We start from the raw sequence: 27,991 nt of genomic DNA on the forward strand, positions 1-27,991 counted from the left end.
AGGGCATTAGGACCAAGAGAAAGACACACACATTGCTCTGTATTATGTCTGGCAAAGTGCTTCCTGACTGAGTGCTGTAGTTATGTGTGAAACAAAGTCAGGCACCGACTAGTTCTCATCTGTTGATCACAGTTAGGTTGAAGCCTCAGAACGGGGGAGAGCTGTCAGATTTGCTTTCAGAGATAATGAGCTTCAAACGAGGCAGCAACTGGAAACTTTGAAGAAGCAAGAACTCTGGAAGGAAACTATATGGAGTGGAATTTCTTTTTACTTAGAATTAAAAAAAAAAATCAAAACTTTAGTTTCTCTTTTCATCAGCTAAGCCTGGGCTTTTCTAACTAAGCTGGGACACTATAAAATAAAGGATCTACTTTATCTCACTGGATCCATGCTGCCTTTTACTACAGTAAGTGCAATATTAATAGCAATTTTATATTTTGTCTGTAAATAGAGAGGAAACCATGAAACGGCTCCAGTGAAATGTGAAGGGAGCAGAAGTGAAAACCAGGGCTTTGCTGCAACCCGAGGACTGGAGTCTGAGAAAGATCCAAGTGGTATTAACATGACCATCTGTGTCGTTTTGTCACCAACAGTATGTTCTTGAGGAAGAAGTGCAGATATGGATCACGAAAACTGCAGTTTCTCTTACTGTTGCTGGTGCTGGGCTTTTTGCTACTGATGGTTACAATGCTGAATCCACCACCCAGCAACCAGAGGAAGGAAGGGGCTTTTCAGCCCGTGGAGTTCAACCCTCGGGAAGGGTATCAGATGGACTTTGTGGAGACCCAAGAGATGCTGGAGACCCAGGAGGAGAGCCAGCAGTACTACCCTTTGGATGGGCTATCACCGTTCATCTCCCTGCGGGAGGATGAGTTGATTGTGGCCGTCGCGTCGCCCACCGGCAAAAGGAACCACAGCAAGGCCAGGAAGGGCTATCGGGTGGTGAAGCAGCAGAGCAGGCGGCCGGAGGCGAGGGCAGAGGGGGACCCCCAGTTCCTGACCTTTGCTCGGCAGGTTGGGGAAGGGGCTGCTGCGGGGGAGCGGGGCCTGGAAACCCACGGCTTTAACGAAGCGCTCAGCGAGCGGATCTCTCTGCGCAGGGAGCTGCCTGAGGTACGACACCCGTTGTAAGTAAAACAGACTATTTAACCTCTGCGACAAAACTTGCCTTTTCTCCGTCGCCGTCCCTACCGGGAACCTCTCCTCCTCTCCGCCCCGCTGTTTTCCTCTCAAACTCTCCCCGCCGGCTCGGGATATCGCTTTTCCCCACGCCGTGTGAGGAACACACTCCCGTCCCTCAGACCCAGGTACGCTGCCCGCCGACCTCCGGCGCCCACGGCACCGCAGCCGGCGGGAGCCGGAGCTGGAGCCGCCCCAGTCCCATAGGCACCCCGCGGCTGCTCAGCCACGGCCGCCCCGACCGGGGCCACAGCCCCCACACGCACCCCCAGACCGCGGCAGGTGCTGCGGCTCAGCAGCCCTCAGGAGCCGAGAGGCAGCACCGGCGGAGGGTGCGGGGGACAAGGAGGGCGCCGGGACAGAAAGCGGAGGATGAGCAAGCGCACCGCGACCCAGCTGACGGCTGACCTGTGCTATTACCCGCACCCCCTTCCTGCCACCCTTCCGCCCGCTGTCCCCCAACGACATGGCGGACGCGACACTGCGGCCCGGTCCGGTCCGGTCCGGCCCGGCTCGGCCCGGCCCATCACCACGGCAACGGGGTGTCCGGCGGGCGGGCGGGCGGGCGGCAGCGCCCCCTGCTGGCGGCTGCGAGAGGGGCGCCCTCCTCAGCAGCAGGTGCCGGGCGGCGGGAGCGCAGCGCTCTGTGTGCCCCGAATGTCCGTCCGTCCGTCCGTCCATCTGTCTGTGTCTGTGTGTGTCTGTCTGTCCGTCTGTCCGACTGTCTGTCTGTCCGTCTGTCCGTCTGTCTGTCTGCACGGGGCATCGCCGGGATTGTCGAGATGGAGGCTTCACAGTTGTTCAGTTGATCTGAATCCAGCTCATAAACCTGCAGAAGTCTACCCCTGACCCGGTCTCGTCCTTTATAGCACAAAACACAAACCACAGTTTGTGGTTTTTCAGACATAAATTTACTTTGCCTAGCTCACAACTGTATCAGTCCAGTTTTGTAACAATGTACAATAAGAGTGACCTACAAATGAATCACACTGTCTATTAATCTATTCTGTTTCAGTCATGTTATCTAATAATGCCTGGGTTTATTTGTTTAAAGAGAACCCAGCCAATTAGAGGCATTCATGTGAGTTAGCTCCATGGACTCAGTGTCTCTCATTTCACTCAAATTAGATGGCAAATTCTTTACACCAAAAGCCATGCCTAGTAATGGTGAAGCACTCCCAGCAACTGTAAAATAAGGCTGCCCAAACTTCACACTTGCATATTGCATGCTTACTCTTGAACCAGAGTGTAAGATGTAAGGTAAATGCCATAAAATACACTTAGCTGCTGTTCCTTGCACTCCTTTCCAGGTGAATGTTTTGTGCTACTTTTCAGAAATTAGATGCATAAAATAGTCTTTTCCAGAACTCCTGCTGCTCCCACAGTAAAACATACCCCAAAAGATTAACGAAGTACCTTATTTTCCCCCATTTACTTTTGACACAGCCAGGGTCTCTGGGTGAAAAAGCCTAATAACTTGTCCAGTTGTACTAGAAAGTTCTTCTTTGGCATCAAGGCTCATCCTCTGTGGTACTTCAATCCCTCAGAGTGCTTTCTGGTCCTGTCATGTTGTCCATCTGCTGCTGACTCACTCCTGGGACAAGGGACCTGACTCAAGCCTGTCATTTTGATTTTTATATAGGATTCAGCACCAAAAAAAAAGCAAATACCTGTTTTCCTCTGTTATCCAGGCAAGGAGAAACTCAAAGTGTATCTAAAAGGGTTTTAAGTTACATTACAAAAGTATAGCTTCCACTTGAGTGCTGTTGGGAGCTGAATATCAATGAGTTATTTTCCTGAAGGTGAGTGGGAGTCCCTGTTGGCAGTGCCTTTGCCATGACAGAATTGCTGTCCTGTTCACTGCTGCCTGTGACAATTCCTTATTTTTCACAGACTGGATTAAAATATCGTGTCTCATATCAGTCACAGCTCTGGATTTTTGAAATGCCAGTTTATGATGGACAGTCTCTGAAACAGATCCAAATTACAGGGAAGGTATTTCTGTATACCAATACCCTTTTGCATTTTTCTGAAGATTAGATATCTACATTGCAAGTCTTTGCCAATCTCCATGGCAACTAAACACTTGCCACCTAGGTTACGTATTCAAGTACAGTTATTTTCAATTCTTTTTCCAATTAAGATTCCAAAACAGCTAGTACTAGTACCAAGGCATTGCAGTATTGTGGTGCAAAATATGGGTACTTATAGCTGTACTGAATGTTTCTGGTTGGAAGAGGCCTGGTAATGAAAGGACTGCATCAGATCATCACGTTTCTTAATTAACTCTAGGTTCTTCTGTCTGAAAATATGAACACTGCCAGGTCATGAGAGTATCCTTTTCTCCATCCTGCTGGAAATGGAAACAATTATCCCACATGAAATTGTGAAATAACAGTGTTGTTGACTAGAGAAAACTAATGAGCCAAAGACAACATAGATTCATTACAATGTAAAAATCATCAAGAAAATTTACTTCTCTATGCAAAGAGTATTAATATGAAATATTATAATAAATTATTGTAGTCAGGCTCATTTTAATTTTTAGTCCCTAAAGTATATCTGTAGTATTTATCTGTATTTGTTATAAATCATTCAGACTATGAATTCTCTTAAATGGTACGCAACTGAGCCTCAGTCCATGAGTAGAAGCACTAAGGAAAAGGGTAATAAACATAGCAATATTAAAATTGTATCCCATACATGAGCTTCTGCTGACTAGATAATTGTTTAACAACCACTGTAAAATCTATATGATGATTTGCTTGGCAATACAAAAATGCTGAAATAACAATAGGCTACATTCAGCCAACTCTCTAATTCCTTGAAGAAGTTCTTGCTGCTAGACATTAAATGACTTAAAAAACTGACTGCTACTCAGGGAATGAAAAAAATTAAAACGTGTTTTCTAATGTAAGCAAAGCAGAGACATAGGCACAGGCTTTGCATCTCTACAACAGGTACTTGAAGGCCTTTTCTGAAAAATGTGGATCCTCATACCAGTGTAGTGTGTCCTGTCTCTCTGCATCACTTTGTGTCATGAATGCAATTTTTAGATCCTTTATTTACATTTGCAAAACAGCCACTTTTTAATGAGGGTTTATAGTTTTCAGATAGTTTATGTGAGCATGAGTAGGAAGTGGTTCTCATTCTTAAATGCCAGAGTTGTCAAATCAACACCAAATTCATGGTCATTCTGATGGAAACTGTTTCAATGGCATGGGTGAAATCTTTACCCCATGGAAAACTGAGGAGACGAGGGCCCCATCTGGCACTCTGGAGCATCCCCTTAGAGTGACCCATGCCTGGAGTATTGCAGTGTCACTTTGTCAGTACCTGGAGCTGTAAAGTAGCAGAAAATGGCAGAGAAAATCTACCCAGCTGGGAGGGTCATTCAGTAGTAATTCTCTTTCACTGGAAAAGTAACCTGTACAAACATTACAGGAAAAGTACATTTACTTTCTTCAATATATCTATATTTGCTTTCATTGCCCACATAAGAATCCATTTCTTTCTTGTACAGGACTGAGATGTTGGCTTCATTCAGTAGGATCCTGGTCAGGCAGTTCACAGGTACACTGATCGGTTGTGCAGATGGGTTTACTTGCTAGTCTGAAAGGTTCTGCATTTCAATTTGATTGTCTCTGCTACTTGAAAAAATGCAGAAATTGACAGAGGCTGACTGACCTGCTTTATCCCCCTCTCTGCTTTGCCTAATTGTCTTTTCAGTCTTTCTTTGCCTTTTGGACAATTTCTTTTTGAGTTCTGTGTTTCGAGGCAGCCAGAGCAGAAAAAAGCAGCAAAACGTTCCACTATTTTTTTTTTGTATTTTAATTGTTACAGTGTGATCCTCCTATTTTCACTTTGTATTCCAGTCTTGGACACCTTAATACTTCCTTTTCTTCATTAGAAGTGAGTTGAGATCTTAAACTGCTTTCCATCCCTGAAAGTTTAGGTGTAGCTTACTTTGCACTGAGAAAAAAGTAGCCAGTTGTACCAGTGTTTTCTAGAGTCTCCTTCATTTGACCCCCTGCAGGTGCCTGCAGCAAAAATATGACTCCAGTCTGCCTACTGCTAGTGTTATCATCTGTTTCCATGACGAAGCCTGGTCTACACTGCTGAGAACTGTGCACAGCATTATGGACACAGCCCCAAAGGACTCCCTCAAGGATATCATCCTGGTCGATGACCTCAGCCAGCAAGGTAGCTCCCATTTCTCTGTGAGATCTTTTTTTTTCCCAAAGCTTTGAGATAGAAACTGTCTCCTTCAAGAAGTGCATGAGGGGATTAGAAGGTAAAGGGGAACCTCAGGAGGACAGCTAAGCAGAGGCCTGAGCTGGGTGCCAGGTTTCACTCTTCCATTCCTAGAATTCAACCTAGCCTTTCAAGCTGGGAATATGTTTCTTTTTTTTTTTCCATGTCATTTGCAATCACTGTGAACATTATTACTTTAAAATAAGATCACAGTATGCAAATCCTAACCTTCCCACTGGACCAGATCTGCTGTAATAATTTCCAGACTTGGACATTGGCTGAAGTGTAGGGTGGAAAACTCTGCAACGCTAAAGTAATCTAAAGCACTTGAGAAAGCCAAACATCTGTAGTATGTTACTCTGATCTGCACCTTTTGTAAGAGGATGAGAGCATCCACCTTTTGCTGAAAACAAGAGAGGAGAATATTAAGTTTCCCACAGCAGTAGCTTCACACCTCGTGAATCTCAGTTTCCATTAGTCTCTAGTTCTCTTTGACATGAGGTTGTTGTGGAAATATTTGGAATATGGCCTCCTTGGCCATGTAAAGCAAATGCCCCCAGAACATTTTACCATCAGGAAGCAGCATCTTCCCCTACCTGTTGCTTTCCTGTATCAAACCTAAGACATTTCGGTGACTGTTCTGTTTCTGACAGGGCCCCTGAAGTCAGCCCTGAGTGAATATGTCTCCAAGCTGGATGGAGTGAAACTCATTCGGAGCAACAAGAGGCTTGGAGTCATCCGAGGTCGGATGCTGGGAGCTGCACGGGCAACAGGGGATGTGCTTGTCTTCATGGATTCACACTGCGAGTGTCAGCAGGGCTGGCTGGAGCCCCTCCTAGCCAGGCTGTCCAGCAACAGGTAAAAATATCCCCATGACCTCTGAGCTCCCTGCATGTGCTAACTTCTACTGGAAAAAATATACTTGGAAAGAGTTGAGTATTTATTTTATCCTCTCTTGGTTGCCTTCTCCCTTTTGGTCACATCACTTTTATTTTTCTACTTTATCACCACATGCATCATTGTGATATGTGGGTAGCAGGATAGGTCAGACAGCTGATAACCCTCCCTTCACACACAGCATTGCTGAGCTGTCAGAGTTTGGAGCCAGTTAGAGCTACAGGAAGGCTTCCTGGTGGTCTGAATATAAAAAGTTGCAGTCTCAAACTGCCTGGAAATTGGCAAACATCCACCAGAGACACCACTGCTAGACTCCATTATTTTTGATTTTTAGCTGCCTCAGTCATGAAGCCAAGGTTAAAATGTGTTGTCCTCCTGAGCCAGCTTGGCTACATACTAATGTCACCTGTACTGTCTCTGTTCCGCAGGAAAAATAGACATTCTGAGCAACTTAGACATTTCTAGCTAATCGCATGTTCTTTCACTGACACCAAACTGACAGAGGAAGATACAGATTTTCTGAGTCTTTCACACTTAGCTGCGTTCATCTGTGTAGTCCCCAAGTCCTTCAAAAAGACTAAATCACTGAAAACATTTCAAGAATTACATGGCAGCAAATTCTTTTTTAAAGAGGCTTTTCTGAAAGAAAAACTTGTACATTAACTTGTCTATCATTACCCATAATCCATCTGGGAAAAAATTAATAATTGCTTCAGGGGGTAAAAGAAAAAGCACATCTTTAAAACTCTTACCAGACTGTTAAACTGCCATGCTAGAGACCTTCAAAGGCTGTTTCCAATCACTGGAACAAACTGCTTTTATGGCTGATTATGTTTCCTTAAAAGAGAATTAATTTCATTTTTTAGAAATTATTACAGCATTCAGATGAAAACATTAAAAATACTGCAAGCAAGAGTAATGCTGCCCTAGGATGTCAAGACTATTCTTTTCTAAAAGATCCTCCTTGGAAAAGCAGATTAGTTTTTGTCTGCTGGCTTATTGGATGGTTTATTATGAATTTACTTCATGATTCTTATGCGTTGAGCTGTGGTCTGCTGTTGATGTTCATGCAAAACTCTTACCTGTATCAACTGGCTAATCATTCAATATTGCATTGCTGAATTTAAAAGAGTTATAAAAGTTCTCAGAGGAGAGATATAGCGAAGGGGGAATTACAGAGGCAAGAGAGAAATTAGGGCACTCCTCCAGTTGTAGCTATTTGCTGTCAAAAATTATCCCTGCCAAGAGACTGCAAAGCACCAGGCCTACTGTTACTCTGACATTTATGTAGCACTATCATCAGAGGGGGAAAAAGGGATTATCTTCTCCTAGAGGGCTCATATGCTCATTCATTCCTTCAGGAGAGCAAAAACTGAGTTAGCTAATGTCTAATTTGATCCATGGAGCAAAGGTAGAAGGATGTTTGGATATTAGTGTGGTATAAACCATCCCTTTCTGTGTGCTATATCAGTCATTGTGTAAGACCATGGAAGCTTCATCACTGCTCACATAGAGAACCTGCATGTGGGAAAGACATGCTCTAAGGCATCTAGGAGATCACTCCCTTTACTGTCCTCCTTTCCCCAGCTGAAGAATGGTGATAATAGAATCATAGAATCATAGAATGGCTTGGGTTCAAAGGGACCTTAAAGATGATCTACTTCCAACCCCACCTGCCAGGGGCAGAAGAATTAACACTATAGTAACTATAATTTATATACTATCTATACACAGCTATGTATAGTTATGTTTATATAACTAAACTATAATAATGCTGACCTGATAAGAAAGTTAATTTGTTATTTTTCCCCAATAACTTGTAATGCCTGCATGGAGATCAGTACAGAAATATAAAGCATTAGCATAGTCAACTTGGCTTCATTTAGCAGTTAAGGAGCTATTAAATTGAATCATGTGTACTCCCTGAGACTCTCCAAATGAGGAAAGTACAGAGAAAAAAAGCATATAGTAACTGGTGAAGTATCCATCATTCCTCTTCTTAATGTACCAATCAAGCTGCAACTCATACATTTTGCAGGAGAGACAGGATGGGAAAACACTTAATCACATGGAGTGAGAGAGTGAGTGTGTGAGTTGTTTGCTGGCAAGGAAAAATGAAACTTTTCCAAAGCTCAAACCTTTGCTGGAGCTTAGTGGAACTGGAGGGAGATTTTAACTTTGAAAATTGCAATTAGGCCTAGTTCTCTAGACTCCTGATCACATCTACCACTACTATTGTGACTGTCTTACAGCAACACCAAGAAGGCTGTGCTCAAATTGAGAATTCACAGTGAATTGAACGTACACAGAGAAAGGGAGACACTCCAGTTTTGAATAGCCTATGGAAATGACAGACAGGGCAAATATGAGAAAAATTATACAGATTTTACAGGTATGGAAATATTTGGCAGATATTTGACTAACTCTTGGTGATGAGATTTCATCTTCCTACAGACTAGCACAATCAAAATTATTTTCCCCCCAAAGTATTGAGTCTTTCTAAAATCACTACACATGCATTTATGGGCACCATATTTGGGACTTGTCTTGTGAACCATACTTAACAAATTGATTTGGAAGCCATGCATCAGCTTAGTCTGTTGCATGGAGAATGGTTCAGTGGTTTGTAAAGCATCCCTTGACATTTTGAATATTCAAGGATGAATACTGCAGGTAGCTGGACAGCATTAAAAAAACTAGATGAGATGCCTCAGGGATCATTGAATTTGACACCTGGCTGTGTTCCAAGCTAATTCCTAGTGAGTAGCATGGTGCACACTAATGCAAGTGTGCCATTATTACAGTCAACTTTTGAGGTGCTGGCCTTTTTCGGGAGACTGCAGGAGATGGTTGCTATTTTGTATTCAGTCTAAAAGCAGTGAAAAGGAGAGGGAGCATATAACAAACGGCACCATGAAGCCTTAAAAAGGCTGTTCCTTTACCCAAAAAACAGTGACCATGCTGAAGGAGGATGACTTTTTAAAAAAGATCCGAAGTGTAGTTCCTGAGAAAATTGTATAAAAACAAAATGAGCCTTGATATGTCCTTAACAAGGAATTCTACCTCTAAAAAAGGCATGGGCACCATAACTGTGTCAGAGAGGTGGCCTGGGAAGGCCCTTAGCTCCTCCACTCCACACTGCAATAGCAGTTTCCCTCTGTGCTGGTGCACTGCCTATACTACAGCACAAATATTACATTAGGAAACAAGAAGCCTGTGATACTGTTAAAAGAAACTTACCTAGTTTCTAAAAGTCAAAGTGCCTCTATTTAACTCTGTGATTCTAGGTCACTAATCTTTAATGAAAATGCTGTAAAGCAGAATAAGAAATACACATACATTAGCATTACATTAAAATATATGTTAAAAGAAAAACACCATAGCAGTGGAAAGGTATCTCATTTGCTGGTTGCTCCCATCCAGGAGTGAATGAGTCTCTGCATGTAGACATGGAGATAGAAACAGTTTTGCTGTCCAGAAAATTTCTGTGTGGTTCTATTATTATGGTAATACACCAAATAAGGGAAATATTGTACACTAAAGCTGAACAGCTCCATCTCTTTTCATCTGATTCTCCACTTCTCAGTGGCCCACTTACCCCAGCTTTTCGAGCTACCAAATACATAAGCCATCTGTTTTCTACCTTCTCGTGTGCTCAGAGAAGCATGATGTTATTCATGATGTTATTCATGCAGCATCTGAACATGCGTTTCCCTGCTACTTTACTCTTTTTGGAAACCTTCTACATACTTCACATGTAACAGTCTGCTTCCTGGGACTTCTCTTTTTTTCTTATCCTTTCACATCCTCCATTTGTCAGTAACACTCATTTCAAATTCAGCAAATTAATGTTCTGCATTTACACGGTATGCTATGTGAAGACACACTATCTCTTTAAGATCTTTCACTGTTGATTAGGCTCAGTGGTTGACCTATTTTAAAGAAGTTGTGGTAAAGAGACTGAAGATGAGACCCTAAATTCAAAAGCAAATATTCCTGCCAAAAGTAGGAGTAATGAGGATTTACGTATGATTCTTGGCACAGTGACCTGATGTGTCTGGAGGAAAAAGATATTGGTAACTACTACAGGTTTTGGTACTCCACATACAAATTTGAAAACAGGTTTGAAAGATTTTTTAATTTTTTTTTTAATAAAGCATTCCCTTAGCACTTGAAGTATGTAGCATATGAATAATCCATCAGTTCCAGAAGGCTGTTCATATGCCCAGGTTAGTCTGGAGTCGGTCTGTAAGGCAGTATTTAAGTAAACCTTTATATCATTACCTGATCACTTTTCCATTCCTGCTCACTACTTTTTATCTTTTGATTAACATTATCTAATTTCAAATGTTCTACATTTCTGCTTCCCTAAAGATTTCAGCCAGCCAGCAAGGTGGTGAACATGCAGCATGCTCTGGAACCAGGTTGGATTCTCCATTACTTACTGAAGTTTTGACTATATGTAGAGCAAGGGAACTTGGATTGCCTGGATTTCCTAGCTGTCTAATTTTTGCAGGGAATGATCTACTCCTAAACTTCTTAAGAAAAATACATAATTTTCATATTTGTTACTTTTCCTCTTTTTTAAAAGGGGGATTTAAACAGATTAAAATCTGTCTCCACAGAAAAAGAAAATCCATATAAATTAATAATAAATAAAAGTAAATTAAAATATCTTTCAAAACCCAGTGTATCTAAAACTTCAAAACAGATGTGTTAATTAAATCTTCCTCTCCTCATGTTACTTGTTCTAAAAACAGAAAAGAACACAATGTCCATGGTGACTCTAAAGGGTCATGGGAAGACATCTAATTCACAATTGTATTTGGTTGAGAAACCCCAAACCAGGAAATTGTTTGGGTTGCTCTTTTTCATGGAATTGTGACCTTTTGTAGTTCATGTGCGTTCCAAACATTTGAAATATTCACAAATTAGTCAAAAAGTTCAAAGCCTTGCTGCTAGTTGTATTTGAATTTCCTGTTTTGTCTTTACTTTGGATTCAGAGTAAAATTAGCCATAGTTTACCAGTGTGTGTTTCACTTTGAAGGGCCAAGAAGCTCCTGACTGTCTGCCAGGTACCAAGTTAAAAACAAAAAAAATCACTAAGAGCATCTTCCACAGCAGATTTGTATTTAGAACACAAACATCAAACCATCACTGTATATGCAGAAAGCAGATCTTTTATTTAAAAAAAAAAAAAAAAAAAAAAAAAAGCAAAGGGTAGGTAAAGCATGGCTTAAGATATTCCACTGTTTCAGTTCAGAAAGATACTCCCAGTATTTGAAGTTTTAAAACTGGCATTCTGAAAGGGCTACTGGAGTAATAGTTCTCAGACACAGTTATCAGTTTGTATCATATTAGATTTTAGTTTGTTCTGGTTTATGGTTGAATGTAGCCAGGGTAGAATGTGACCTGTATTGTGAGTTATTTTCAGCTGTCTTAAAAACTATGCTTTTCCATGTCATAATTTGCAGATAGTTTGGATAATTTCTTGGTATCCAAACCATCTGAATCCATTACATCACTGCAGGTATTTTTTCTTGAATGGCATTGGAGAATCAATGCCCAATAACAAGCAGAGCAAAATAATGCATTAAACCCAAAGACAACAGGAACTACCACTGTGGTACTTACTCTTATAAGGAATTGCACTGACCTGGAGTTTTATAGTGGCAACAAATTTAAGGTGGATCTAAAAAAGACAGGTTTTAAATGGCTGAATATGAAAATGCAGGAGAGTCTGAAATGTTTGGATCATCTGATCTAGAATATAGTGTGTAAGTCTCAGTAGCTGCACTGTCTCTGTCTAAGCTGTCCTGGATGTGTGTATATAGTTTAGTCTTTATGGTGAGGGTTTCTTGAATGGTTTAGTCTACATTGCCTCCTCAAATACTCCCTCATAATGTATCCCTCTTGACTCAGAAATTATAAAATAAACTACTCTTAGGTCATTAGTTTCTCAGTCCTGTCTGGATGAGAATGAATAGACAAGCTGCAATAGATAGCATGCATTTCAGCATGCAGAGACAAACTGAAGCACAACTTCAACTACATCCCTAACCAGACAGTTGTCAGAAATGACCATCCACTGCAGAATGCAGCAGGCAGTAGAAATTATAATTACAGTGACTTTTCATTCTTCTGAAGTTTAGCCATAAAATCCATTTAACTTGTTAGCTGCATTTTGCTCAGCATATCAAAGAGGAAACATGCTTGTGAGAGTCCATCAGGACACTACCTTTTAGATGCAGATATTTTACTTCTCATCCTGTTAGTGAGTAAAGGTTACATACAGCTCTCAGTAGGAAGGCTGCTGCTGGCTTGAATTTCAGGTGTGTGCTTCTGTCCTGGATTAAAAAAAAACAAAACTGTATCACAAAAGAATCATCAGGAAAATAAGCTTCATTATTTTTAGTACTTTTTTTCCATTTCTTTCTGAGTCCTGTGGGTGAATGAGAGCAAATCACTGCCTCAATGTATATGACTACAAATGTTGTATGTGATCATAACATTTTCTCATCTATTTATAAAGCAAATACTTGTTTCTAAGAGTACCTATTATTACATATTACAAGTACTGATTTTACACCTGAATGAAGAAATACAATAATTTCTCTATTTTAAATCTTTCTGGCTTTAGCTCATCATAGAGAGTCTGCTCTTCTTTGGAAACAAAGGAATAATGGAGTCAATTTAACACTTTCCTCTGCTTAATACATCTTCATGCAATTCACTGGCAATCAGTAGTCTCTGTTTTTCCATGTGCTTCTAAAATTATCTACAGGAAAATGACAACTGTGATAAAACAAAATTTGGATTTTTCCCCCACCCCAATACTGAAAAGACATTACTCTATTGATCATCAAGGCAGAGATGATCATCTCTGATTAACATCACCCAGACCTGCTGTCTTCCTCAGCTGGTTCTGCTTTCTGCCATGGAAAAGTGCAGATGGCTCACAGCATTAGAGTCTTCTGAGAATACCTTTCTTTCTTGATAATATTACATTTTAAGCATATTTCTCCCAAGAGCGATCTCTAACAATCAGGTAAATTTTTAAAAGAGGACATTAAACGTACTCCTGGCCAAAATTGGCCATTTCATTTCTCTCTCCTGGTTTTAACAGGATTTATTTTTGACAAAATAATTTTGTATATGGATACTCTTCCTCTAGAAAAAGACTGATTTTTTCCTACTCTTCCTCTAGAAAAAGACTGATTTTTTCCATGTACTTTAATCCCAAGTGAATGTTACTGATTTTTCCTCAGAGGACCTCCTTTCTATAGGAAAGCCCTTACAGTGAGACCAGAGACTATCCTTTTTCTGCAACAGAGAAGAACTGGATAATGCTGTTCTTCAACACTTTGTTTTTCCTGCACTCCCTAATTCCATTGCATTTATACTCTGAAAATCTCCAAATGTGATATATTGTTGGCCTGGAAACAAGGAACACTGATTGCTCTTCTGAACTACCAGATAATTCTAAAATGATGTGCAAGCACACTGTGAAATACCATGACATGTTTGCTATGTAGAAATGTCTACTACCTCTTCTCAGACTAATCTAAATTTCACTCAAGTTAGAAATTAATTGGAATATAGCTGCTTGCAGTGCAATGGCTCTGTTCTGGCGCTTGAAAATCGATTCCACACTGTGACAATGCATTTGAAAGAGCATTTTCAGGTTATGATAAAATACAAACAGAAACTGGCCTATGAACTCAAAGTGATAGAAGTTTTTGCAAAACAACCTGCAGTAACAAAATAAGGATAAGTGCACTCTTCAGAGGCTTGAAGTGACAAGCTTGTGAAGTGTGAGGAACTTCTGCAGGAAAATCAAAGGATGGTAAAGTGATGAGAGACCAAAATAATATTTTGCTATAAACTTTGGATCCATGCACAGCCTGTAACATCAGAGGTTGGGGGCTCTGTGTGAAACAGCTTTATAAGAATTCTGATGCTTAACTCAGCAAACACCTGAATAGCTTTAAATGACAATACAAGGTACAGGTTATCAATAAATTACTGATAGTTAGATTCCTCGCTGCAGGCTCAGTATTCCCATGCACTGAGCTTCTATCAGCAGGGAAGATAAGGGCACTCAGCATCTAGAGAGGGATGCTTGTGCTTGACAGTGTCAAACAGGAGAACCACTGTTTACTAAAAGAGTAGTGAACTTTGTGTTTTTGCTTTGTTACAAGGCTTAGGGGGCAGCTCAACAGCATCTTCCAGTACTTAAAGGGTAGCTACCAAGGAGATGGAGACTCCATTTTTACTGTGAGTCACATGGAAAAGATGAGGGGTAATGGGTAAAAGTTACTCCTGAGGAGATTCCAACTGGACACAAGGAAAGTTTTCACAATGCAGACAATCAGCCACTGGAATAATTTCCCCAAGGAAGGGGTGGTTTCCTCAGCACTGCACACTTCTAAGATTCAGCTGGGCAGGGTGCTGGGATATCTTGTCTAGACTGTGCTTTTGTCAAGAAAGGTTGGACCTGGTGGTCCTTGAGGTCCCTTCCAACCTGGTATCCTATGATTCTATAAACGATATTGTCTTTTTCAGAAACAGTGTCGTCTCACCTGTCATAGATGTCATAGACTGGAAGACTTTTCAGTACTATCACTCTGTGGGCCTGCATCGAGGTGTTTTTGATTGGAAACTAAATTTTCATTGGGAACCAGTGCCAGAGCATGAAGAGAAGGTACGACAGTCTCCCATCAGCCCTATCAGGTAACAGTCCTTCAGCCATCACACCTCCCCTCAGCTCAGCAGCAAAACTGTACAGTTTGGGTCACCTTCCATCTAAAAGAAGAGAGATGTGGTTACTTGCATATTTTTTTGGTTAATGATTTTTGGAGGGATAGGTTTTTTGGTTTACACTGAGTTTCCTTGACCTTTAGTAATCATTCTAACAAGACTGCAGTTATACTTTCAACATGGCAAATATGTTCCACGCATTGACACAAGTAGGATACAACCTGACCAGACAAGGTGTGGGGGTTTGCAGGGAAAGAAAAAGATGGATCATGCAGAGTTAAAACAGACATCTTAATCTTTATCTTGTTTTCTACTGTTCTGGGCATAAATGTATGTAACATTTCCCACTGTTCTGAGTATTATTTGATGATTCTGATCTTGGCTCCCTTCCCAAGCAAATCCTAGAATAACCCAGATGTTCTTTCTTTTGATTAGATAATCAATTCATTTGAGTTTATATGGAGTAGTATTCAATCATTTTGCAATGCTGTCTCTATATAAATTATGGGATTATCACCCCTCACGTATTTTACTGTCCCAAACTCAAGGTGTTAACCTCCAGACTGTTTTCTACACAGAAGTCCTGTGGTAGCTGGTGCAGTGGTGGCCATGGATCGACATTACTTCCAAAACACTGGAGCTTATGATTCTGACATGACCACATGGGGAGCAGAAAATTTGGAGCTATCTATAAGGGTAAGAATCTTAATTAAAACATCAGCCTATGGTAGCTATTGGGTTTTTAAGGAACCTGAATGAAAAGCCAAAAAGCAATTTATATGAGCATTTAAGTGCAAAACATCTTGGGGTAGGGAGAGTATAACTTTCTCACAAGAAATTTATCCCCATGCCCTGTGATGTCTCAGAACTAAATAAAAACATGCAGCTGCTGTGAGATAGAAGCATTATGTCAGGACAAGGAAGTTTCACTGGTTATCACTATCTGCCTGAGGACAGAGTCACTGGTTTTGGCACTTTCTGAAAGCCTCTTCTTTTCTGGCATGTAACATGCACCAAAGGGAGAGTAGCTTTATTTCTTTGCCAACCTGTAGTTTTAATACCAAACTTTTAATATTAAATTGCTTGCATTGATTTTTGCTGAATACAAAGAGTAACTAATATTAAAAAGAAGTGAAAATTGCAGACACAAAAGGTATAGAGTCTTTAATGTCCCAGATCTCTTCACTACACTACACTGTGCACAGAAAAACATAAAAGCATGTAAATAGCCATCCTAGATCTAATCAAAGGTCTGCCTTGCCCAGCATCAACTCTATGTCTCTGTATCTGTGGAGAACAGTGCCTGAAGGAGCACATAACAATGCTCTTGTTTCCAGCAACATGCAGAGTAGGATTTCCTGGTGGAGTCTATGGTAAAGAAGCTTCTCCTTTTTAGATAATCTACATTAGGTAATTTCTTTTTATGCATTCACCTGTGTTTCAGACCTGGCTCTGTGGTGGCTCTGTAGAAATTATTCCATGCTCCCGAGTTGGTCACCTCTATCGAAATCACTTTCCCCCTGCTTTCTCCTATGAAGAGGCCATTGTGAGGAACAAAATCCGAATAGCAGAGACCTGGCTGGGCTCTTTTAAAGAGAACTTCTACAAGCACGACACAGTGGCTTTCTTAATCAGCAAGGTAAAGTAATCTGTAGTGGTTTGTTTCTCGGGGAAGGAGTCTGTGTTGAGGTAGGTGAAGGGGTAAAATGGGGTGGAGGTGTCTGTGTGCAGTGAAACATTCGATGTGCATGGTGCTGTGGACAGCCTTTTTACTAAATCTTCCAGTGGAAGAACTGTTTTAGGAGGATGAAAAGAAACTTGTCACTAGGTGTTGTTTGCTGACATTATCAAATTTCTTAGAGTATATGGCTCCTTCTCCAAATGCTTCCTTCTTCAGCTTGTCCAGCAAGCTGTGATTTATTTTTCCACTCATAGTACATGGAGGGTTGCAGTCCACCTGAAGTGGAAGCTAGTAGCACTGTATGCTCAAATGGCCCTTCTAGAGGATTCCTTCTTCACTACTGAAGGTCTTCATCATGTGATTCATGAGGATATTCAGTAATATTCATGGGCACGTGGCAAACTGCAGTGTCTCTCCTACTGGAAGGGAACATATCTGAGTGTTCAAGTGGCAGAAAAGATATTTTTTTCCATGAACTGCAAAGCAACTGGAACAGATGTCCAGAAGTCATTGAGAAAGTCAGATCTCACCATAGTCATTATTTACAAGTTACTTTCTCATTAACAGCATCACACAAGCAGCAGCCCAACCTCTGGGGATTTGGGTTCCCAGCAGCCTATACACTAAGACAGGCTTGCAGCCAGGTGAGTGGTGTAGCCCTGGCACACAGCCCCACTTGATCTGTCTGCAGGCTACACACCAGCAACTACAGAACAGCCACACTTGTTTTTAAACCACTGTATAATGCATTGCAGATTAGGATCTGCCAAGGGACTCTATATCCCATGTGTTACAAACTATGTGGATGTTTGTTTATTGGGACTCATGCAGCTGTGGTTAATGTTGTTAACATGAAGTTGTCAATGTTGCTGCAGTTTTCAGGAATGTTCTGGCTCCAGTACCTTTTCTTGTAACAATGTCCTCTTCTACAAGACAGTGGAAAAACTTGTGAGCAGTTGTGAATGAAAACACGTAATTCATCTTCTTGTTCAATTAATAATGCCATGGTTTTAAGAAGAAAAATTTTCACTGAAAGCAGTGAGGCAGAGCATGGGTAGGTGCTGCACAAACCTTTCCATACAGTTTTGCTCTTGCATTTCAGTCCTGCGTGTTTGAGTTGTTGCAGTGCTGGCATTGTCTAAGCAAGACAGATCCAGCAGGAGCTGCATCATAGAGGGGGACTAAAAAAGGGCTGTGTGGCTTCTCTCCTGTCACCTAGTCTAGCCTCCTCACATTCCACCACTGGATCTGTTACGCTTATCCTAGAGTCTGAGGCAATTACGTTACTTTTTAAATTCTATTTTCACTTTTTAAATAAGCTTCACCCTCCTCGTCTGTGTTGTAAGTTTGAACTCCACTGTCCAGAAGTTCATCCATTGGCTCACAAGGGTTACAGCCACACCACTGTGAGGTTCCTAGGCTGTCTTTTAAGATGAGCAGTTAGGTCTTTAAATCATTTAATGATTTCCTGAAGGCCTTTCTTATCAACTTAGAAGCAATTTTTCTGTACTAAAAACTACATCCCTCAATGGTACAGTTTACTAGCTCTAAGCACTATGACCTTTTGCCTGAGAGCTTATTCCAGCTAGAATACTTTCAGTAATCCTAAGTATGATGCTCCTTCAACTGATCAATTTTATGATCTCTGTGCTCAGCATACCATAACATAAAAGGCCCTTTTCTCTGTTCTTTTCTTTCACAGCCAATATTTTCAGTGTGTCAGTGCAGTGGGATGCTATTCAAAAGCCACAAGCGAGCAATGACATTACTGCCGCTCAGCTGCAGATGGGCCCCGCGGGGATTTATGGCCCTGGGAGGGTGAGCGGGGCCACCTATTGGCCACCACAAAAATCTCCACCAGCTTTCACCGCCGGCATCGCACACTGCAGAAAATAAGTAGTGATCGCCGTTGCTTTTCAAGTCTTCCCGTTTTATGGCTGGAATCGCATCCTGCACAGGCTGCCTGTGGCAGGAGCATTTATGCAGATAATAAGTCTCTTCCCAGCTCTCTACTGTGTCAACCACCACCTCTTTCCCCCCTTTTACCATCTGTTTTTTGTTGGTTTTTTAAATTTAATTAACAGTTTCCTTTCAGATTTCTTTGCAGTGATAATGAATTCTTTTCTTTACATTGTTTACATTTTTTTATTTGGCGTCAAATTTCCAAGTGTAACTAGTATGACAAAATGAGATTTACTGCCATAGTCTTCTTCAGCCAAAGAAGAGTCTCTTGAGGAAAAATCTTTTTTTAGGGGAAGTATTTAGTTCTCTATTGCTTTTTTCCAAGAAGAGCTCTTGGGGACAGGTTTGTGTGGTGATGAATTGCTGATCTTTGTTGAAAGGCTTATTGAATTGATGACTGAAACTATACTGTGAGGGTCTCTTTATCATATTGCAACTGGTGAGCTTTGTCTGTGCAGCTTTCAAGGGCTGGCAAACAGTGCTGCATGGCATGACTGATCCCTGCCTTCAGATCTCTCCCTTGATCTCCAAGGCCCTTCATTTGTCAGTGTCTTCCAGGCATGTCACAAAGTCCCTTTTTCTTTCTTATGGACACAGAGAAATAGCTGGTCTGAGAAAAAGTTGTGTGCACTTTTTTGCTTATGTTACCTATTTTAGTTTCTGGCATAGCAATCCAAACCAGTTTCCAGGAATCCAAAACTGCATTTTTAAAAAGTAGAAATGTGAAGGGGGAGATCTGCTGCTGACAAGAAAGAAGAGGCTCTTAAGGGTGATGAGATGTTTTTAGTATTTGGACACTGAGAGATTTATTTAGAGAAGTGATTTTTTGTGGTTTTGACACTGAAAGATTAGACACTTACCTGCTTTCAGGTTTTCAGAGCCCTGTTGGTCATCTTCAGTGATGAATATCCTCAAATATTCAGAGAGTCAGACATTCAGGCAGTGCAGATGCCCGTTGCTGCTGCGAGGGTTGAAGACTCTTGTTTGTTTGTTTTTTTCAGAACAGAGTTGCTGCCAGGAAGGGTGAGAGTTGATATTATGTATATATGGTTCAAGAAAATACATAAATCACAGGAAAGGTTTTTTGTCTTTATAGCCACAAAATTCATTCATTTACTAGATTTAGGAAATGTCAGATAATAATGTAAAGACTATATTTTGAGCTAAATTCTGTCAGCATTTACATCCTAGGACTCACAATAGGTGGGGAACTTGGGCTGTTATAGGCCAAGAAATTGAATTTTAAATCAGCGAGGCAAATTCTCTACTGAATTACAATCTAATACAATCCCAGTGATTTCAGTGCAACAAGTATCAAACTTGGCCCTGACTTTTTTAATTTAAAAGATGACAAAGACTGACTTGTCTTGCAGTATAATAATAATTTAAGAGGAAATATTTATTTTCACAGTCTATGCTACTTCTGAAACATTTACTTCCATCACAATGCCAGACTAAATGTTGGTTTATCATAAATTGGAGGAAGGCTATAGCTGGTCTTCTTTATGTACTCATGAGATATATATATCAACATCTGTAACATGAAGGATAGAAGAGGTGGTAGCAATAATTCCTATGTAGTAATTTTCACTGCTAGCATCTTTAGGAAAAATATACTTTTAACCTTGTTGCCCCTGTGCTTTCTCCATAAAGGCAGAGAAGCCAGACTGCAGTGAGCGCCTTCAGCTACAGAAGAGATTGGGCTGTAGAAGTTTCCAGTGGTTCATATCAAATGTGTACCCTGAGCTCTCCCAACCTGAAGACACACCAAGATTCTCTGGCAAGGTAAGAAAACACAGTATAAAAGAAGGACTGGTGGTTTTGCATCATGCAAAGATCCCAGAATCACTTCCATGTACTAACTACTCAATGAGCATAGAGCCAGCAGCTATTCCTGCTCTGCAGCTTTGATTGTCCAACCAGACAGTGCAACAAGGATGGGAGGACAAAGAAAAGGACAGAGGAAACAAACAGCTGATCCAAATTCTCACACAAATGTGGAGTGCTAGCCAGGAGCTGAGCCCAGATTTTCTGACTCAGTTCAGTGTCACAGATCGGAGAATCCTAACATTTTTTTAAATGCCATTAGTAAAGCAGAAGAATTGTGTTGCCTCATGAAGTTGGCAACCACAACAGCAGCTGAGATATTTCTATGCTGACCTATGTTCATGAAGACAAATAAGCATTTCTTCAGCCCTGCACTTCCCCAAGGGCAGAGGTGGTAGCAATAGCGGTTCTCTGGCTATTTACTGGAGGCAATATTCTCAATGTTGTTTTTTTAAAAATACATAAGTTGATTATTATAATTCATTAAAATATGGGTTCATTCCAGGCAGCCCAACTGGAAAGCATTTTCCCCCAAAAAGGCCACAAGATTCCCTAGCTAAGTCACACTCAGCTATCTGTATTCAGGTTTTACTGTGTCCTTTTGCTATTCTGTCTGTTCTTCATTGTCAAAGTTTGCTTGAGAAGAGTAAGAACAGAGAGTGAATCACAGGAATTGCCATGCATTTTGTTTCTTCTGAAATATCGTTTTTTCTGGCGACAGTGTCCACCTGAAGTGCAATTTTAGCATAAGAATTCTGACTAATTTATTTTAACTATAATAATAATAAAAACTGGAAGTGGGCATCTAACTTAAAACTTGCTGGGTTACACTGACCTTTGGTGAGACTCTGCCATTGTACCAGATCAGTTTGCAAAATCAATATGCAAGACGTAGTCTGAAAGAAAAAATACTGCATGAACTATAAGCAAAACCATACCATGGAATCATAGCATTGTTTGAGTTAGAAGGGACCTTAAAAATATTGAGTGCCATATCATAAAGGGATATGATCACAGAAAAGTTAGCTGAAGGATATTTTGTTTGTATCTGATTATGCTTTATTTCAGTATAAACCTTTACTTACAGCTTTACAATACTGGTGTTGGCTTCTGTGCAAATTACAAACCTGGAAGCACCATGACAGAAGGGTCTATTGAACTCTCCCACTGCAGTGACAGTCTCACACAGGTAATGTACACTTATAGTATATAGTATATAGGCACTGTATCCAATCTAGGGAACCACCCAGAAGACAGTCACTTCACCCTGGCTGGGTTGACATTAATGTAAATACTGATATGTTCAAAATTAGGCATGTGTTAAGGCAATGATGCCCACTCTTCTGCAGCTGAGTGTCATTTGAAAAATGGCCATGTTCCATGTGTCACTGAGGCCAGATAGCCACACTTCACTCCAGTAGACATAATTAAGTTTATATTTGATAGTATATTTGGTGGTGTTTGGAGAACAAAAAGCCTGGGAATAAAAGCTATATAACAATTCTAGAATAATGAGGGTGGGTTTCCCCATTAGTCCATAAAACTGCAGTTTAGGCACTGAGTCAAAGACAGGAGGGAAATTCACACAGACTCACAAGCTGCCATTAGTGAATTCAAACTTGAACCAAATGAATACAGACTGACTGCAGATATTTAGTCCAAGTCCCAAGCAAGTTTTGCTGCTCACACTGAGCACAGGATGAGCTGCAGGCACATTCCTAACTACAATGTGTGTGGACACTGCCAAGAACACCCTTCTCTTCAAATATTTATTAAACTAGAAATTTTTATTATAGTATGGGTTTACTTTATACATAATTATAGTCCACAAAGCCAATCCTTGTATAAATAGTTTAGATAGAATTAGCTAGTGGGGGGGGTGTTGCTTTGCAGGGTCAAGACTGTTGAGTCTCCATCCTTCATGTTTGTGTTGCATCTTAACAAACATGTATAATAAATTATTTTTGGAATTAGCACTTGAAAATTAATTGGGATGCCCTCCCCTCAATGTTCAAACATAGTCTTCCTTTTCCAGCACTTTGAATATAACAGCATGAAGGAAATCCGGCTTGGTTCTGCTCCGCTGTTTTGCTTTGATGTCAGACAAGGGAAGGTTATCCCTCAAAACTGTACAAAGGAGACAGATAACAACCACCAGCACTGGGATGTCCAGGAGGTGAGGAATGACTGCCGTGAGGGGAAGGCAGCTGGCAGGGACTGTGGGATCACTGGGTGATTGACAGGATTCATGTGGGGGGAAGCAATGAGGTATCTGAAGGGCAAGTTTCACTTCTGTACCATTTTTACTCAGGAAATTTAATATGCCTCTTGTCTACTTACACTGTCTATGTGATAAATAATAAATTTGGTTTACAAATGCAAATTACAGGATTCCTAACTAAACTCTTATCTCCTTGTTTTATCTGTTTGTCTTACTGGCCTTGTAGGAACAGAATCAGAATCAGTGGTTGTGAAAATAAGAGCAGGTCAAATCCTTGCCCACTTCTTTTGGTTAGAGGAAGTGTCGGGGAATACTGAACCTCCCAAATGAGAGCCCTTTGGGAGCAGAGGAAACATTAAAATTCCTCCTGCACTGTAAAGAAAAGCAAACTTTCTATTTAAGGAATTCAGTGTTATTCAGTAGCCTTCACCGAGCAGAACAGGAACTCCTCTACAAGACTGAAAAATGTCTTGCTCTAGAACAGCCTGGGAAAGTAGCAGATACTGTAGTTGTAGGGATGCTGCAACCCTCTGGTACAGTTCCTGCTATAATTTGTTTTGATTCGTAAGGGAAGCGCTGCCCCTTTTGAAGTTCTGTGGCCTTCAGTAATGCAGGTACCCGCAAGAAACAGTGGTAGAAAAGAGATTTTTGAATAATGCACCTACTACTCCTGTCAACTTTGAATGGAATTATGACTACTCATCATGCCCTGGGCTCAAAGCTGAACCTAATAGCTGTGTTTAGAGCCATACTTTAAAATTTTTGAATAGATCATTACTGGTGATATATTACATGAAAAGTTTCAGAAGCATGGCCTGTGATTGAATGTAAATCCCTTATTTTTAATTTGTTAACACTTTTCTTTCCCTTCTTCTTGTAGAATGGGATGATTGTCCATGTCCTTTCTGGCAAATGCATAGAGGCAGCAAAGAGTGAAGATGAGAAGGACTTGGTTTTGGGTGTCTGTAACAAAAACGCCAATCAGCTGTGGCAATTTGAACCTCCCCATGCGCTGCGTCAGAGGTGACTGACTGGTCTCTGTGGAGGTCAGGTCTCCAAAATGTAACATTACTTCTGTTTGGGATTTAAGACACATTTCCTGCATGGACAAGAAAGATGTTCGTGTTTGCTGTAGCATGCGGGGAAGTTAGGAAGGTCACTCCTTTGAAAGACTGACTCCAAAAGTTGCCACCAGTTCCTGGGTTATTTAGCTCTAGCTGAAATTTCTATTTATTCTGTGAAGCAAGGAATAAAGACATTGGGAGCCTCAACTTTGCTATTGCAGAAGACAGTTAAATTTGCCCTTTGAAGGAAATATGGAAAATTGGCTGCCAGACAGCTTGTCTTCAATATATTCCGTGTCTTCTGAGGATACAGGAAAATAAATGTTTGTGAAACTTTTGAAAGAGTAAGAGGAAGTCAGCCAAACCAGGATAAGAGTTTAGCCTTGTTTTACAGTGCACTCAACTCATATAAAACCAAGTAGGTTTTGTATGCATAAAAGTCATAGATGTTTTCATGTTATAATAGCTAAATTAATTTTTTTTTAATTCCAACTAGCCTGAGCCAAACTAGCCTCTGTGAGATTGCACAGAGCACAAATTATCAATTAATTAGGCACTAACAGCTCTAACTGATTGGAATCCCAACAGTACTCAGTGTTTGGCACACCTTTCCTTAATTCCTTCCTCCATAGTCTAATTTGGATGGGAGAACGAAATTGAAATTCACTTTTTTGTTTTAATGAAATTTAAGAACAATTCTTCAAGAAGTTTCTGCAGAATATGTAAGAAGATCAGAATATGGGAAAAGATTGAACTAGATTAGAAAGAAACTCCCATCGTATTTTCAAATAAAAAATATAGTGGCATCCTTATATATGTATCAGTTTATATATATATATATATATATAATATGTGTATATATATATATAAGCTTTTCTAATGCTATGGGATGAACTTATTGCTATTCTGGTGACAAAAGTGCTGCATGAAAACAGCAAATGAAGGGGAAAAACATGTTTCAACAGTAGCTACCTAGTAAGAAAACACTGGTGCCTACTTCCACTTTCTTTCATCCTCAGTTAAGTCTTTCATACAAGTTTTAGCCAAAAAGATCATGTAGGATCTTGTAGTTTCTTGCTGTCATGGGTCTCCAAGCTGATCCTCAAAAAACAATAGAAAACAATGTGCTCAATGTGCTGCTTCTGCAGAGCCTTCATCCCTGCTGACCTCCTGTCTTACTAAGAAGTGAATGAGACCTGATGTTAGGTAATGAGAATAAGTCTCATTGAGCAAGTAAGTCTCACTGAGCAAATAAGTCTCAATGAGCAAAGCAAAACTCTATCAGAATTTTGTTAGGGCACTTTCAATTTTGGAGTTAAAACCAATAATGATGAAACTTTCCAAGAGCCTGCTAAGACAGAAGAACAGAGATTTGGGAGTCTTCCCACATCAGTACCATATCTGGTTTATTGTATAAACCAGTCATTACCATATGTATTTATTAAAGGGGAAGGGTATCATTAATGAAATTTAATTTGTTTTTAAGATTTTTTCCAAGAGACAGAAAATTGTTCTTTTTTTAAAATGTACAGCACACTGAATTTCAGAGAAAGGATGGAATAACAGAATATTCTCAGAGCCTTCCAGTCACCTGCTCTTGTTAATCATAATAAATCAGTTTCAAGCATATGAAATTAGTTATAACAGAAGACAGGAACAGCATTCTGTCTTGTGCTGTCCTAAACATTTCCCAGTGGGGTCTCTCCTTTGAGTGCTACATATTTCATACCACGTTCTGGTATCACTCCAATCACCCTAATTATCACTTACTTTCTCTTTGATGGCATCAGAATCTAATACCAGTTGCTGCTGTGTCATTTAAAATTTCCTGTGACGTTCTTGAAAATGCTTCAACTTTCAGCTGAAAAGGTAGTAGCAACTTCTTCCAGAACACCAAGTGATCCCTGATCATTGCCCAAAACTAGGGCAAGAAACAAGAATTTCTAAAATTGTTAACAGCTGAGTGAAAGGCTGTTTTAATGACAAATGATTAATTTTAAATTATAAGGATGTCAGTTTGTTAATTATGTATTATTTATTGTATTTTGGACTCTACACTGGGAATATTGCTCCTTCAGCATTTTGCCTAATGTTAAAAAAATGTGTGTACAAATATGATAATTGTTCACAAATAAGATTTATCACAAAGATGAAACTATTTTTGGTTCAGAGAAGAAATGTTTGGAATTAAACCCAAGAGCTGTGGACATCCTCATCTTACACTGATTTTTAACATAATAATACGAACCTAGAAAATAATGTTTGCTGTAGATATATGTACAGTAGAAAAATATACTACATAATGCCTCTTCCAACAACAAGAAGATGAAAATATATGGTTCAGTACCATATAAAACATGATTGTTGCTTTTAGGGACACTGTAAATGTGCATTTGGTTTCCAAGGGAGCTAAACTCCAGAGCACAGGCCAGAAGGGAGCTGCAGTGTGGTCTAGGCAGCCAGGGGACATGGATTGTGGGCCACACTATGGAGCACACTGTGTCTAACCAAAAAAATAACTTATTATTACAGACAAGCAAACAAATAAGAAAAAAACCAAACCAAAACAACAACAACCCAAAAAACAAAAACCAAAGGGAAAATATCTATCCCCTGGTTTTTCCAGTTTGCTTCCTGTATGCCTTTTAAATTGACTGGTTGGTTGTACTAATGCTGTTTCTCCATTGTGGTCATTTACACTTCCCCCCTGTGGTTAAACCCACCAAACAGACCTCTTCTCACATAGGTTGTACAGGGACCTCAACTGAGTGTCTCTGCTAAGGGTGCTGGTGTATGTTCCTCATTTTTGTGCATCTTTCACTGAACACTAGCAGATAGTGATGCTTTGAGCATCACAAAAACATGGGATTACTTTTAGCTCCGTGTTTAGACAGGGACAACATTTCAGGTTCCTCTAATTCCCACTGGGAGGAGAGAAATGTAAGAACAAAATGTTTCAGGCAGTAATGGAGTAGCAGTTTGAACTTTGAAGAACTCCAAAGCAGAGCCTCAGGCAAAAGCAAAGAAATTCCAGCATAACATGAGTAAATATCTTATAGTCTAACTCCACCTGTTTCTTTGAATTTGGCAACCCGGGCATAACAACTGCTTTGAGCCAAACCCACCCATGAAGCTGAGCTAAAAGGTCAGATTAAAGAACAGGTCACCTTTTGGTTGACAACGCTTTCTAAATAGACTGGTTTCTGTCTCCTCCAGCTGACTGGAAATGGAAGAATATAAAGGCTTGATGTATTGTTCAACTTACTTTTAAACCTAGACCCAGTTGGTGCATCCAGTGTTGGTGTCATTTGGGGGTTGTCCTGGTGTGTGAGGTGTCATCACTTTCCTCCGTGTGTTAGCCTGCAGTTTAAACAGGGAGAAAGATAAAGCAACCTTGATGCTAAATCATGTACAGAGTATCTCTCAGTCCACATGTAAGTGCCTCCAGGTCCTTGGTTACTGATGTCAATTGAGCTGTGATACTGTCTGCTTATGGAAAAACTACAGCTTCCCTTACAGATTTCCCTGGGAAGGAAGGGGGTTTTCTGAAACAGCCAAGACAAGAACAGTAGCAGCCTAAATTTTCACAACAGCTGGAAGCTGACATGTGACTGAGAGCTGTAAGATTCTGCCTTTCTATCTCATTTTGTCTCCAGCAGTTTGATTCAAATTATACAAATATTGGAAGAGAGTGAAAAATGAGTGTTTCACAGATTTTGGTAACTTTTGGCTCATGTTTTTAAGCTATGCAAACTGCACACTTCTGCCCTGAATAAAGTATATCAGTGCACAGTGAAATGTTGTCATTTTATTCCTCTTTGTTGTGATATGATTGCCTAATGCTTCTTTTTCCTCATGCTGTAGAATATTCCCAATGGAATAAGAATTTAAATTTTCAGAGAAGTCTCTGTAATATTTTGAAGATGTGAACTCTATTATTAATCAATTTTTTAAAATATGCATCATATGAAAATACTAAATATATTTAAATAATCTGAACTATTTTGTGCAATTATTCAAAATATTGCAACCAGAAATCCCCATTCTTTGCCAGATATTTATTAGTCTTGCAGTCTTACAGACTAATAAAAATAATCTATTAATCTCAATTATATTGTTATAGGCATAAATGAGCTTTAAAGGATT

General features: G+C 40.2%; 1 protein-coding gene and 1 long non-coding RNA gene across 2 annotated transcripts; one reads left to right on the forward strand and one right to left on the reverse strand.

Moving 5' to 3' along the window:
- GALNT15 (polypeptide N-acetylgalactosaminyltransferase 15) lies at positions 1-27,943 on the forward strand. The gene is made up of 10 exons (XM_030445907.1): positions 1-1,127; positions 5,216-5,382; positions 6,087-6,291; positions 14,896-15,063; positions 15,669-15,786; positions 16,535-16,729; positions 20,387-20,518; positions 21,648-21,749; positions 22,596-22,736; positions 23,662-27,943. The coding sequence occupies exons 1-10, from the start codon at positions 595-597 to the stop codon at positions 23,806-23,808; spliced, it is 1,908 nt and encodes a 635-aa protein (XP_030301767.1). The 5' UTR covers positions 1-594; the 3' UTR covers positions 23,809-27,943.
- On the reverse strand, positions 12,456-19,765 carry LOC115597921. The gene is made up of 3 exons (XR_003987254.1): positions 19,594-19,765; positions 14,913-15,135; positions 12,456-12,677 (listed from the first exon to the last, which is right to left on the reverse strand). It is a non-coding gene; the product is annotated as an uncharacterized LOC115597921 (long non-coding RNA).
- Positions 27,944-27,991: the final 48 nt, after the last annotated feature.

The sequence above is a fragment of the Calypte anna genome, chromosome 2, assembly GCF_003957555.1.
Source record: "Calypte anna isolate BGI_N300 chromosome 2, bCalAnn1_v1.p, whole genome shotgun sequence".
NCBI classification, from domain to species: Eukaryota; Metazoa; Chordata; class Aves; order Apodiformes; family Trochilidae; genus Calypte; species Calypte anna.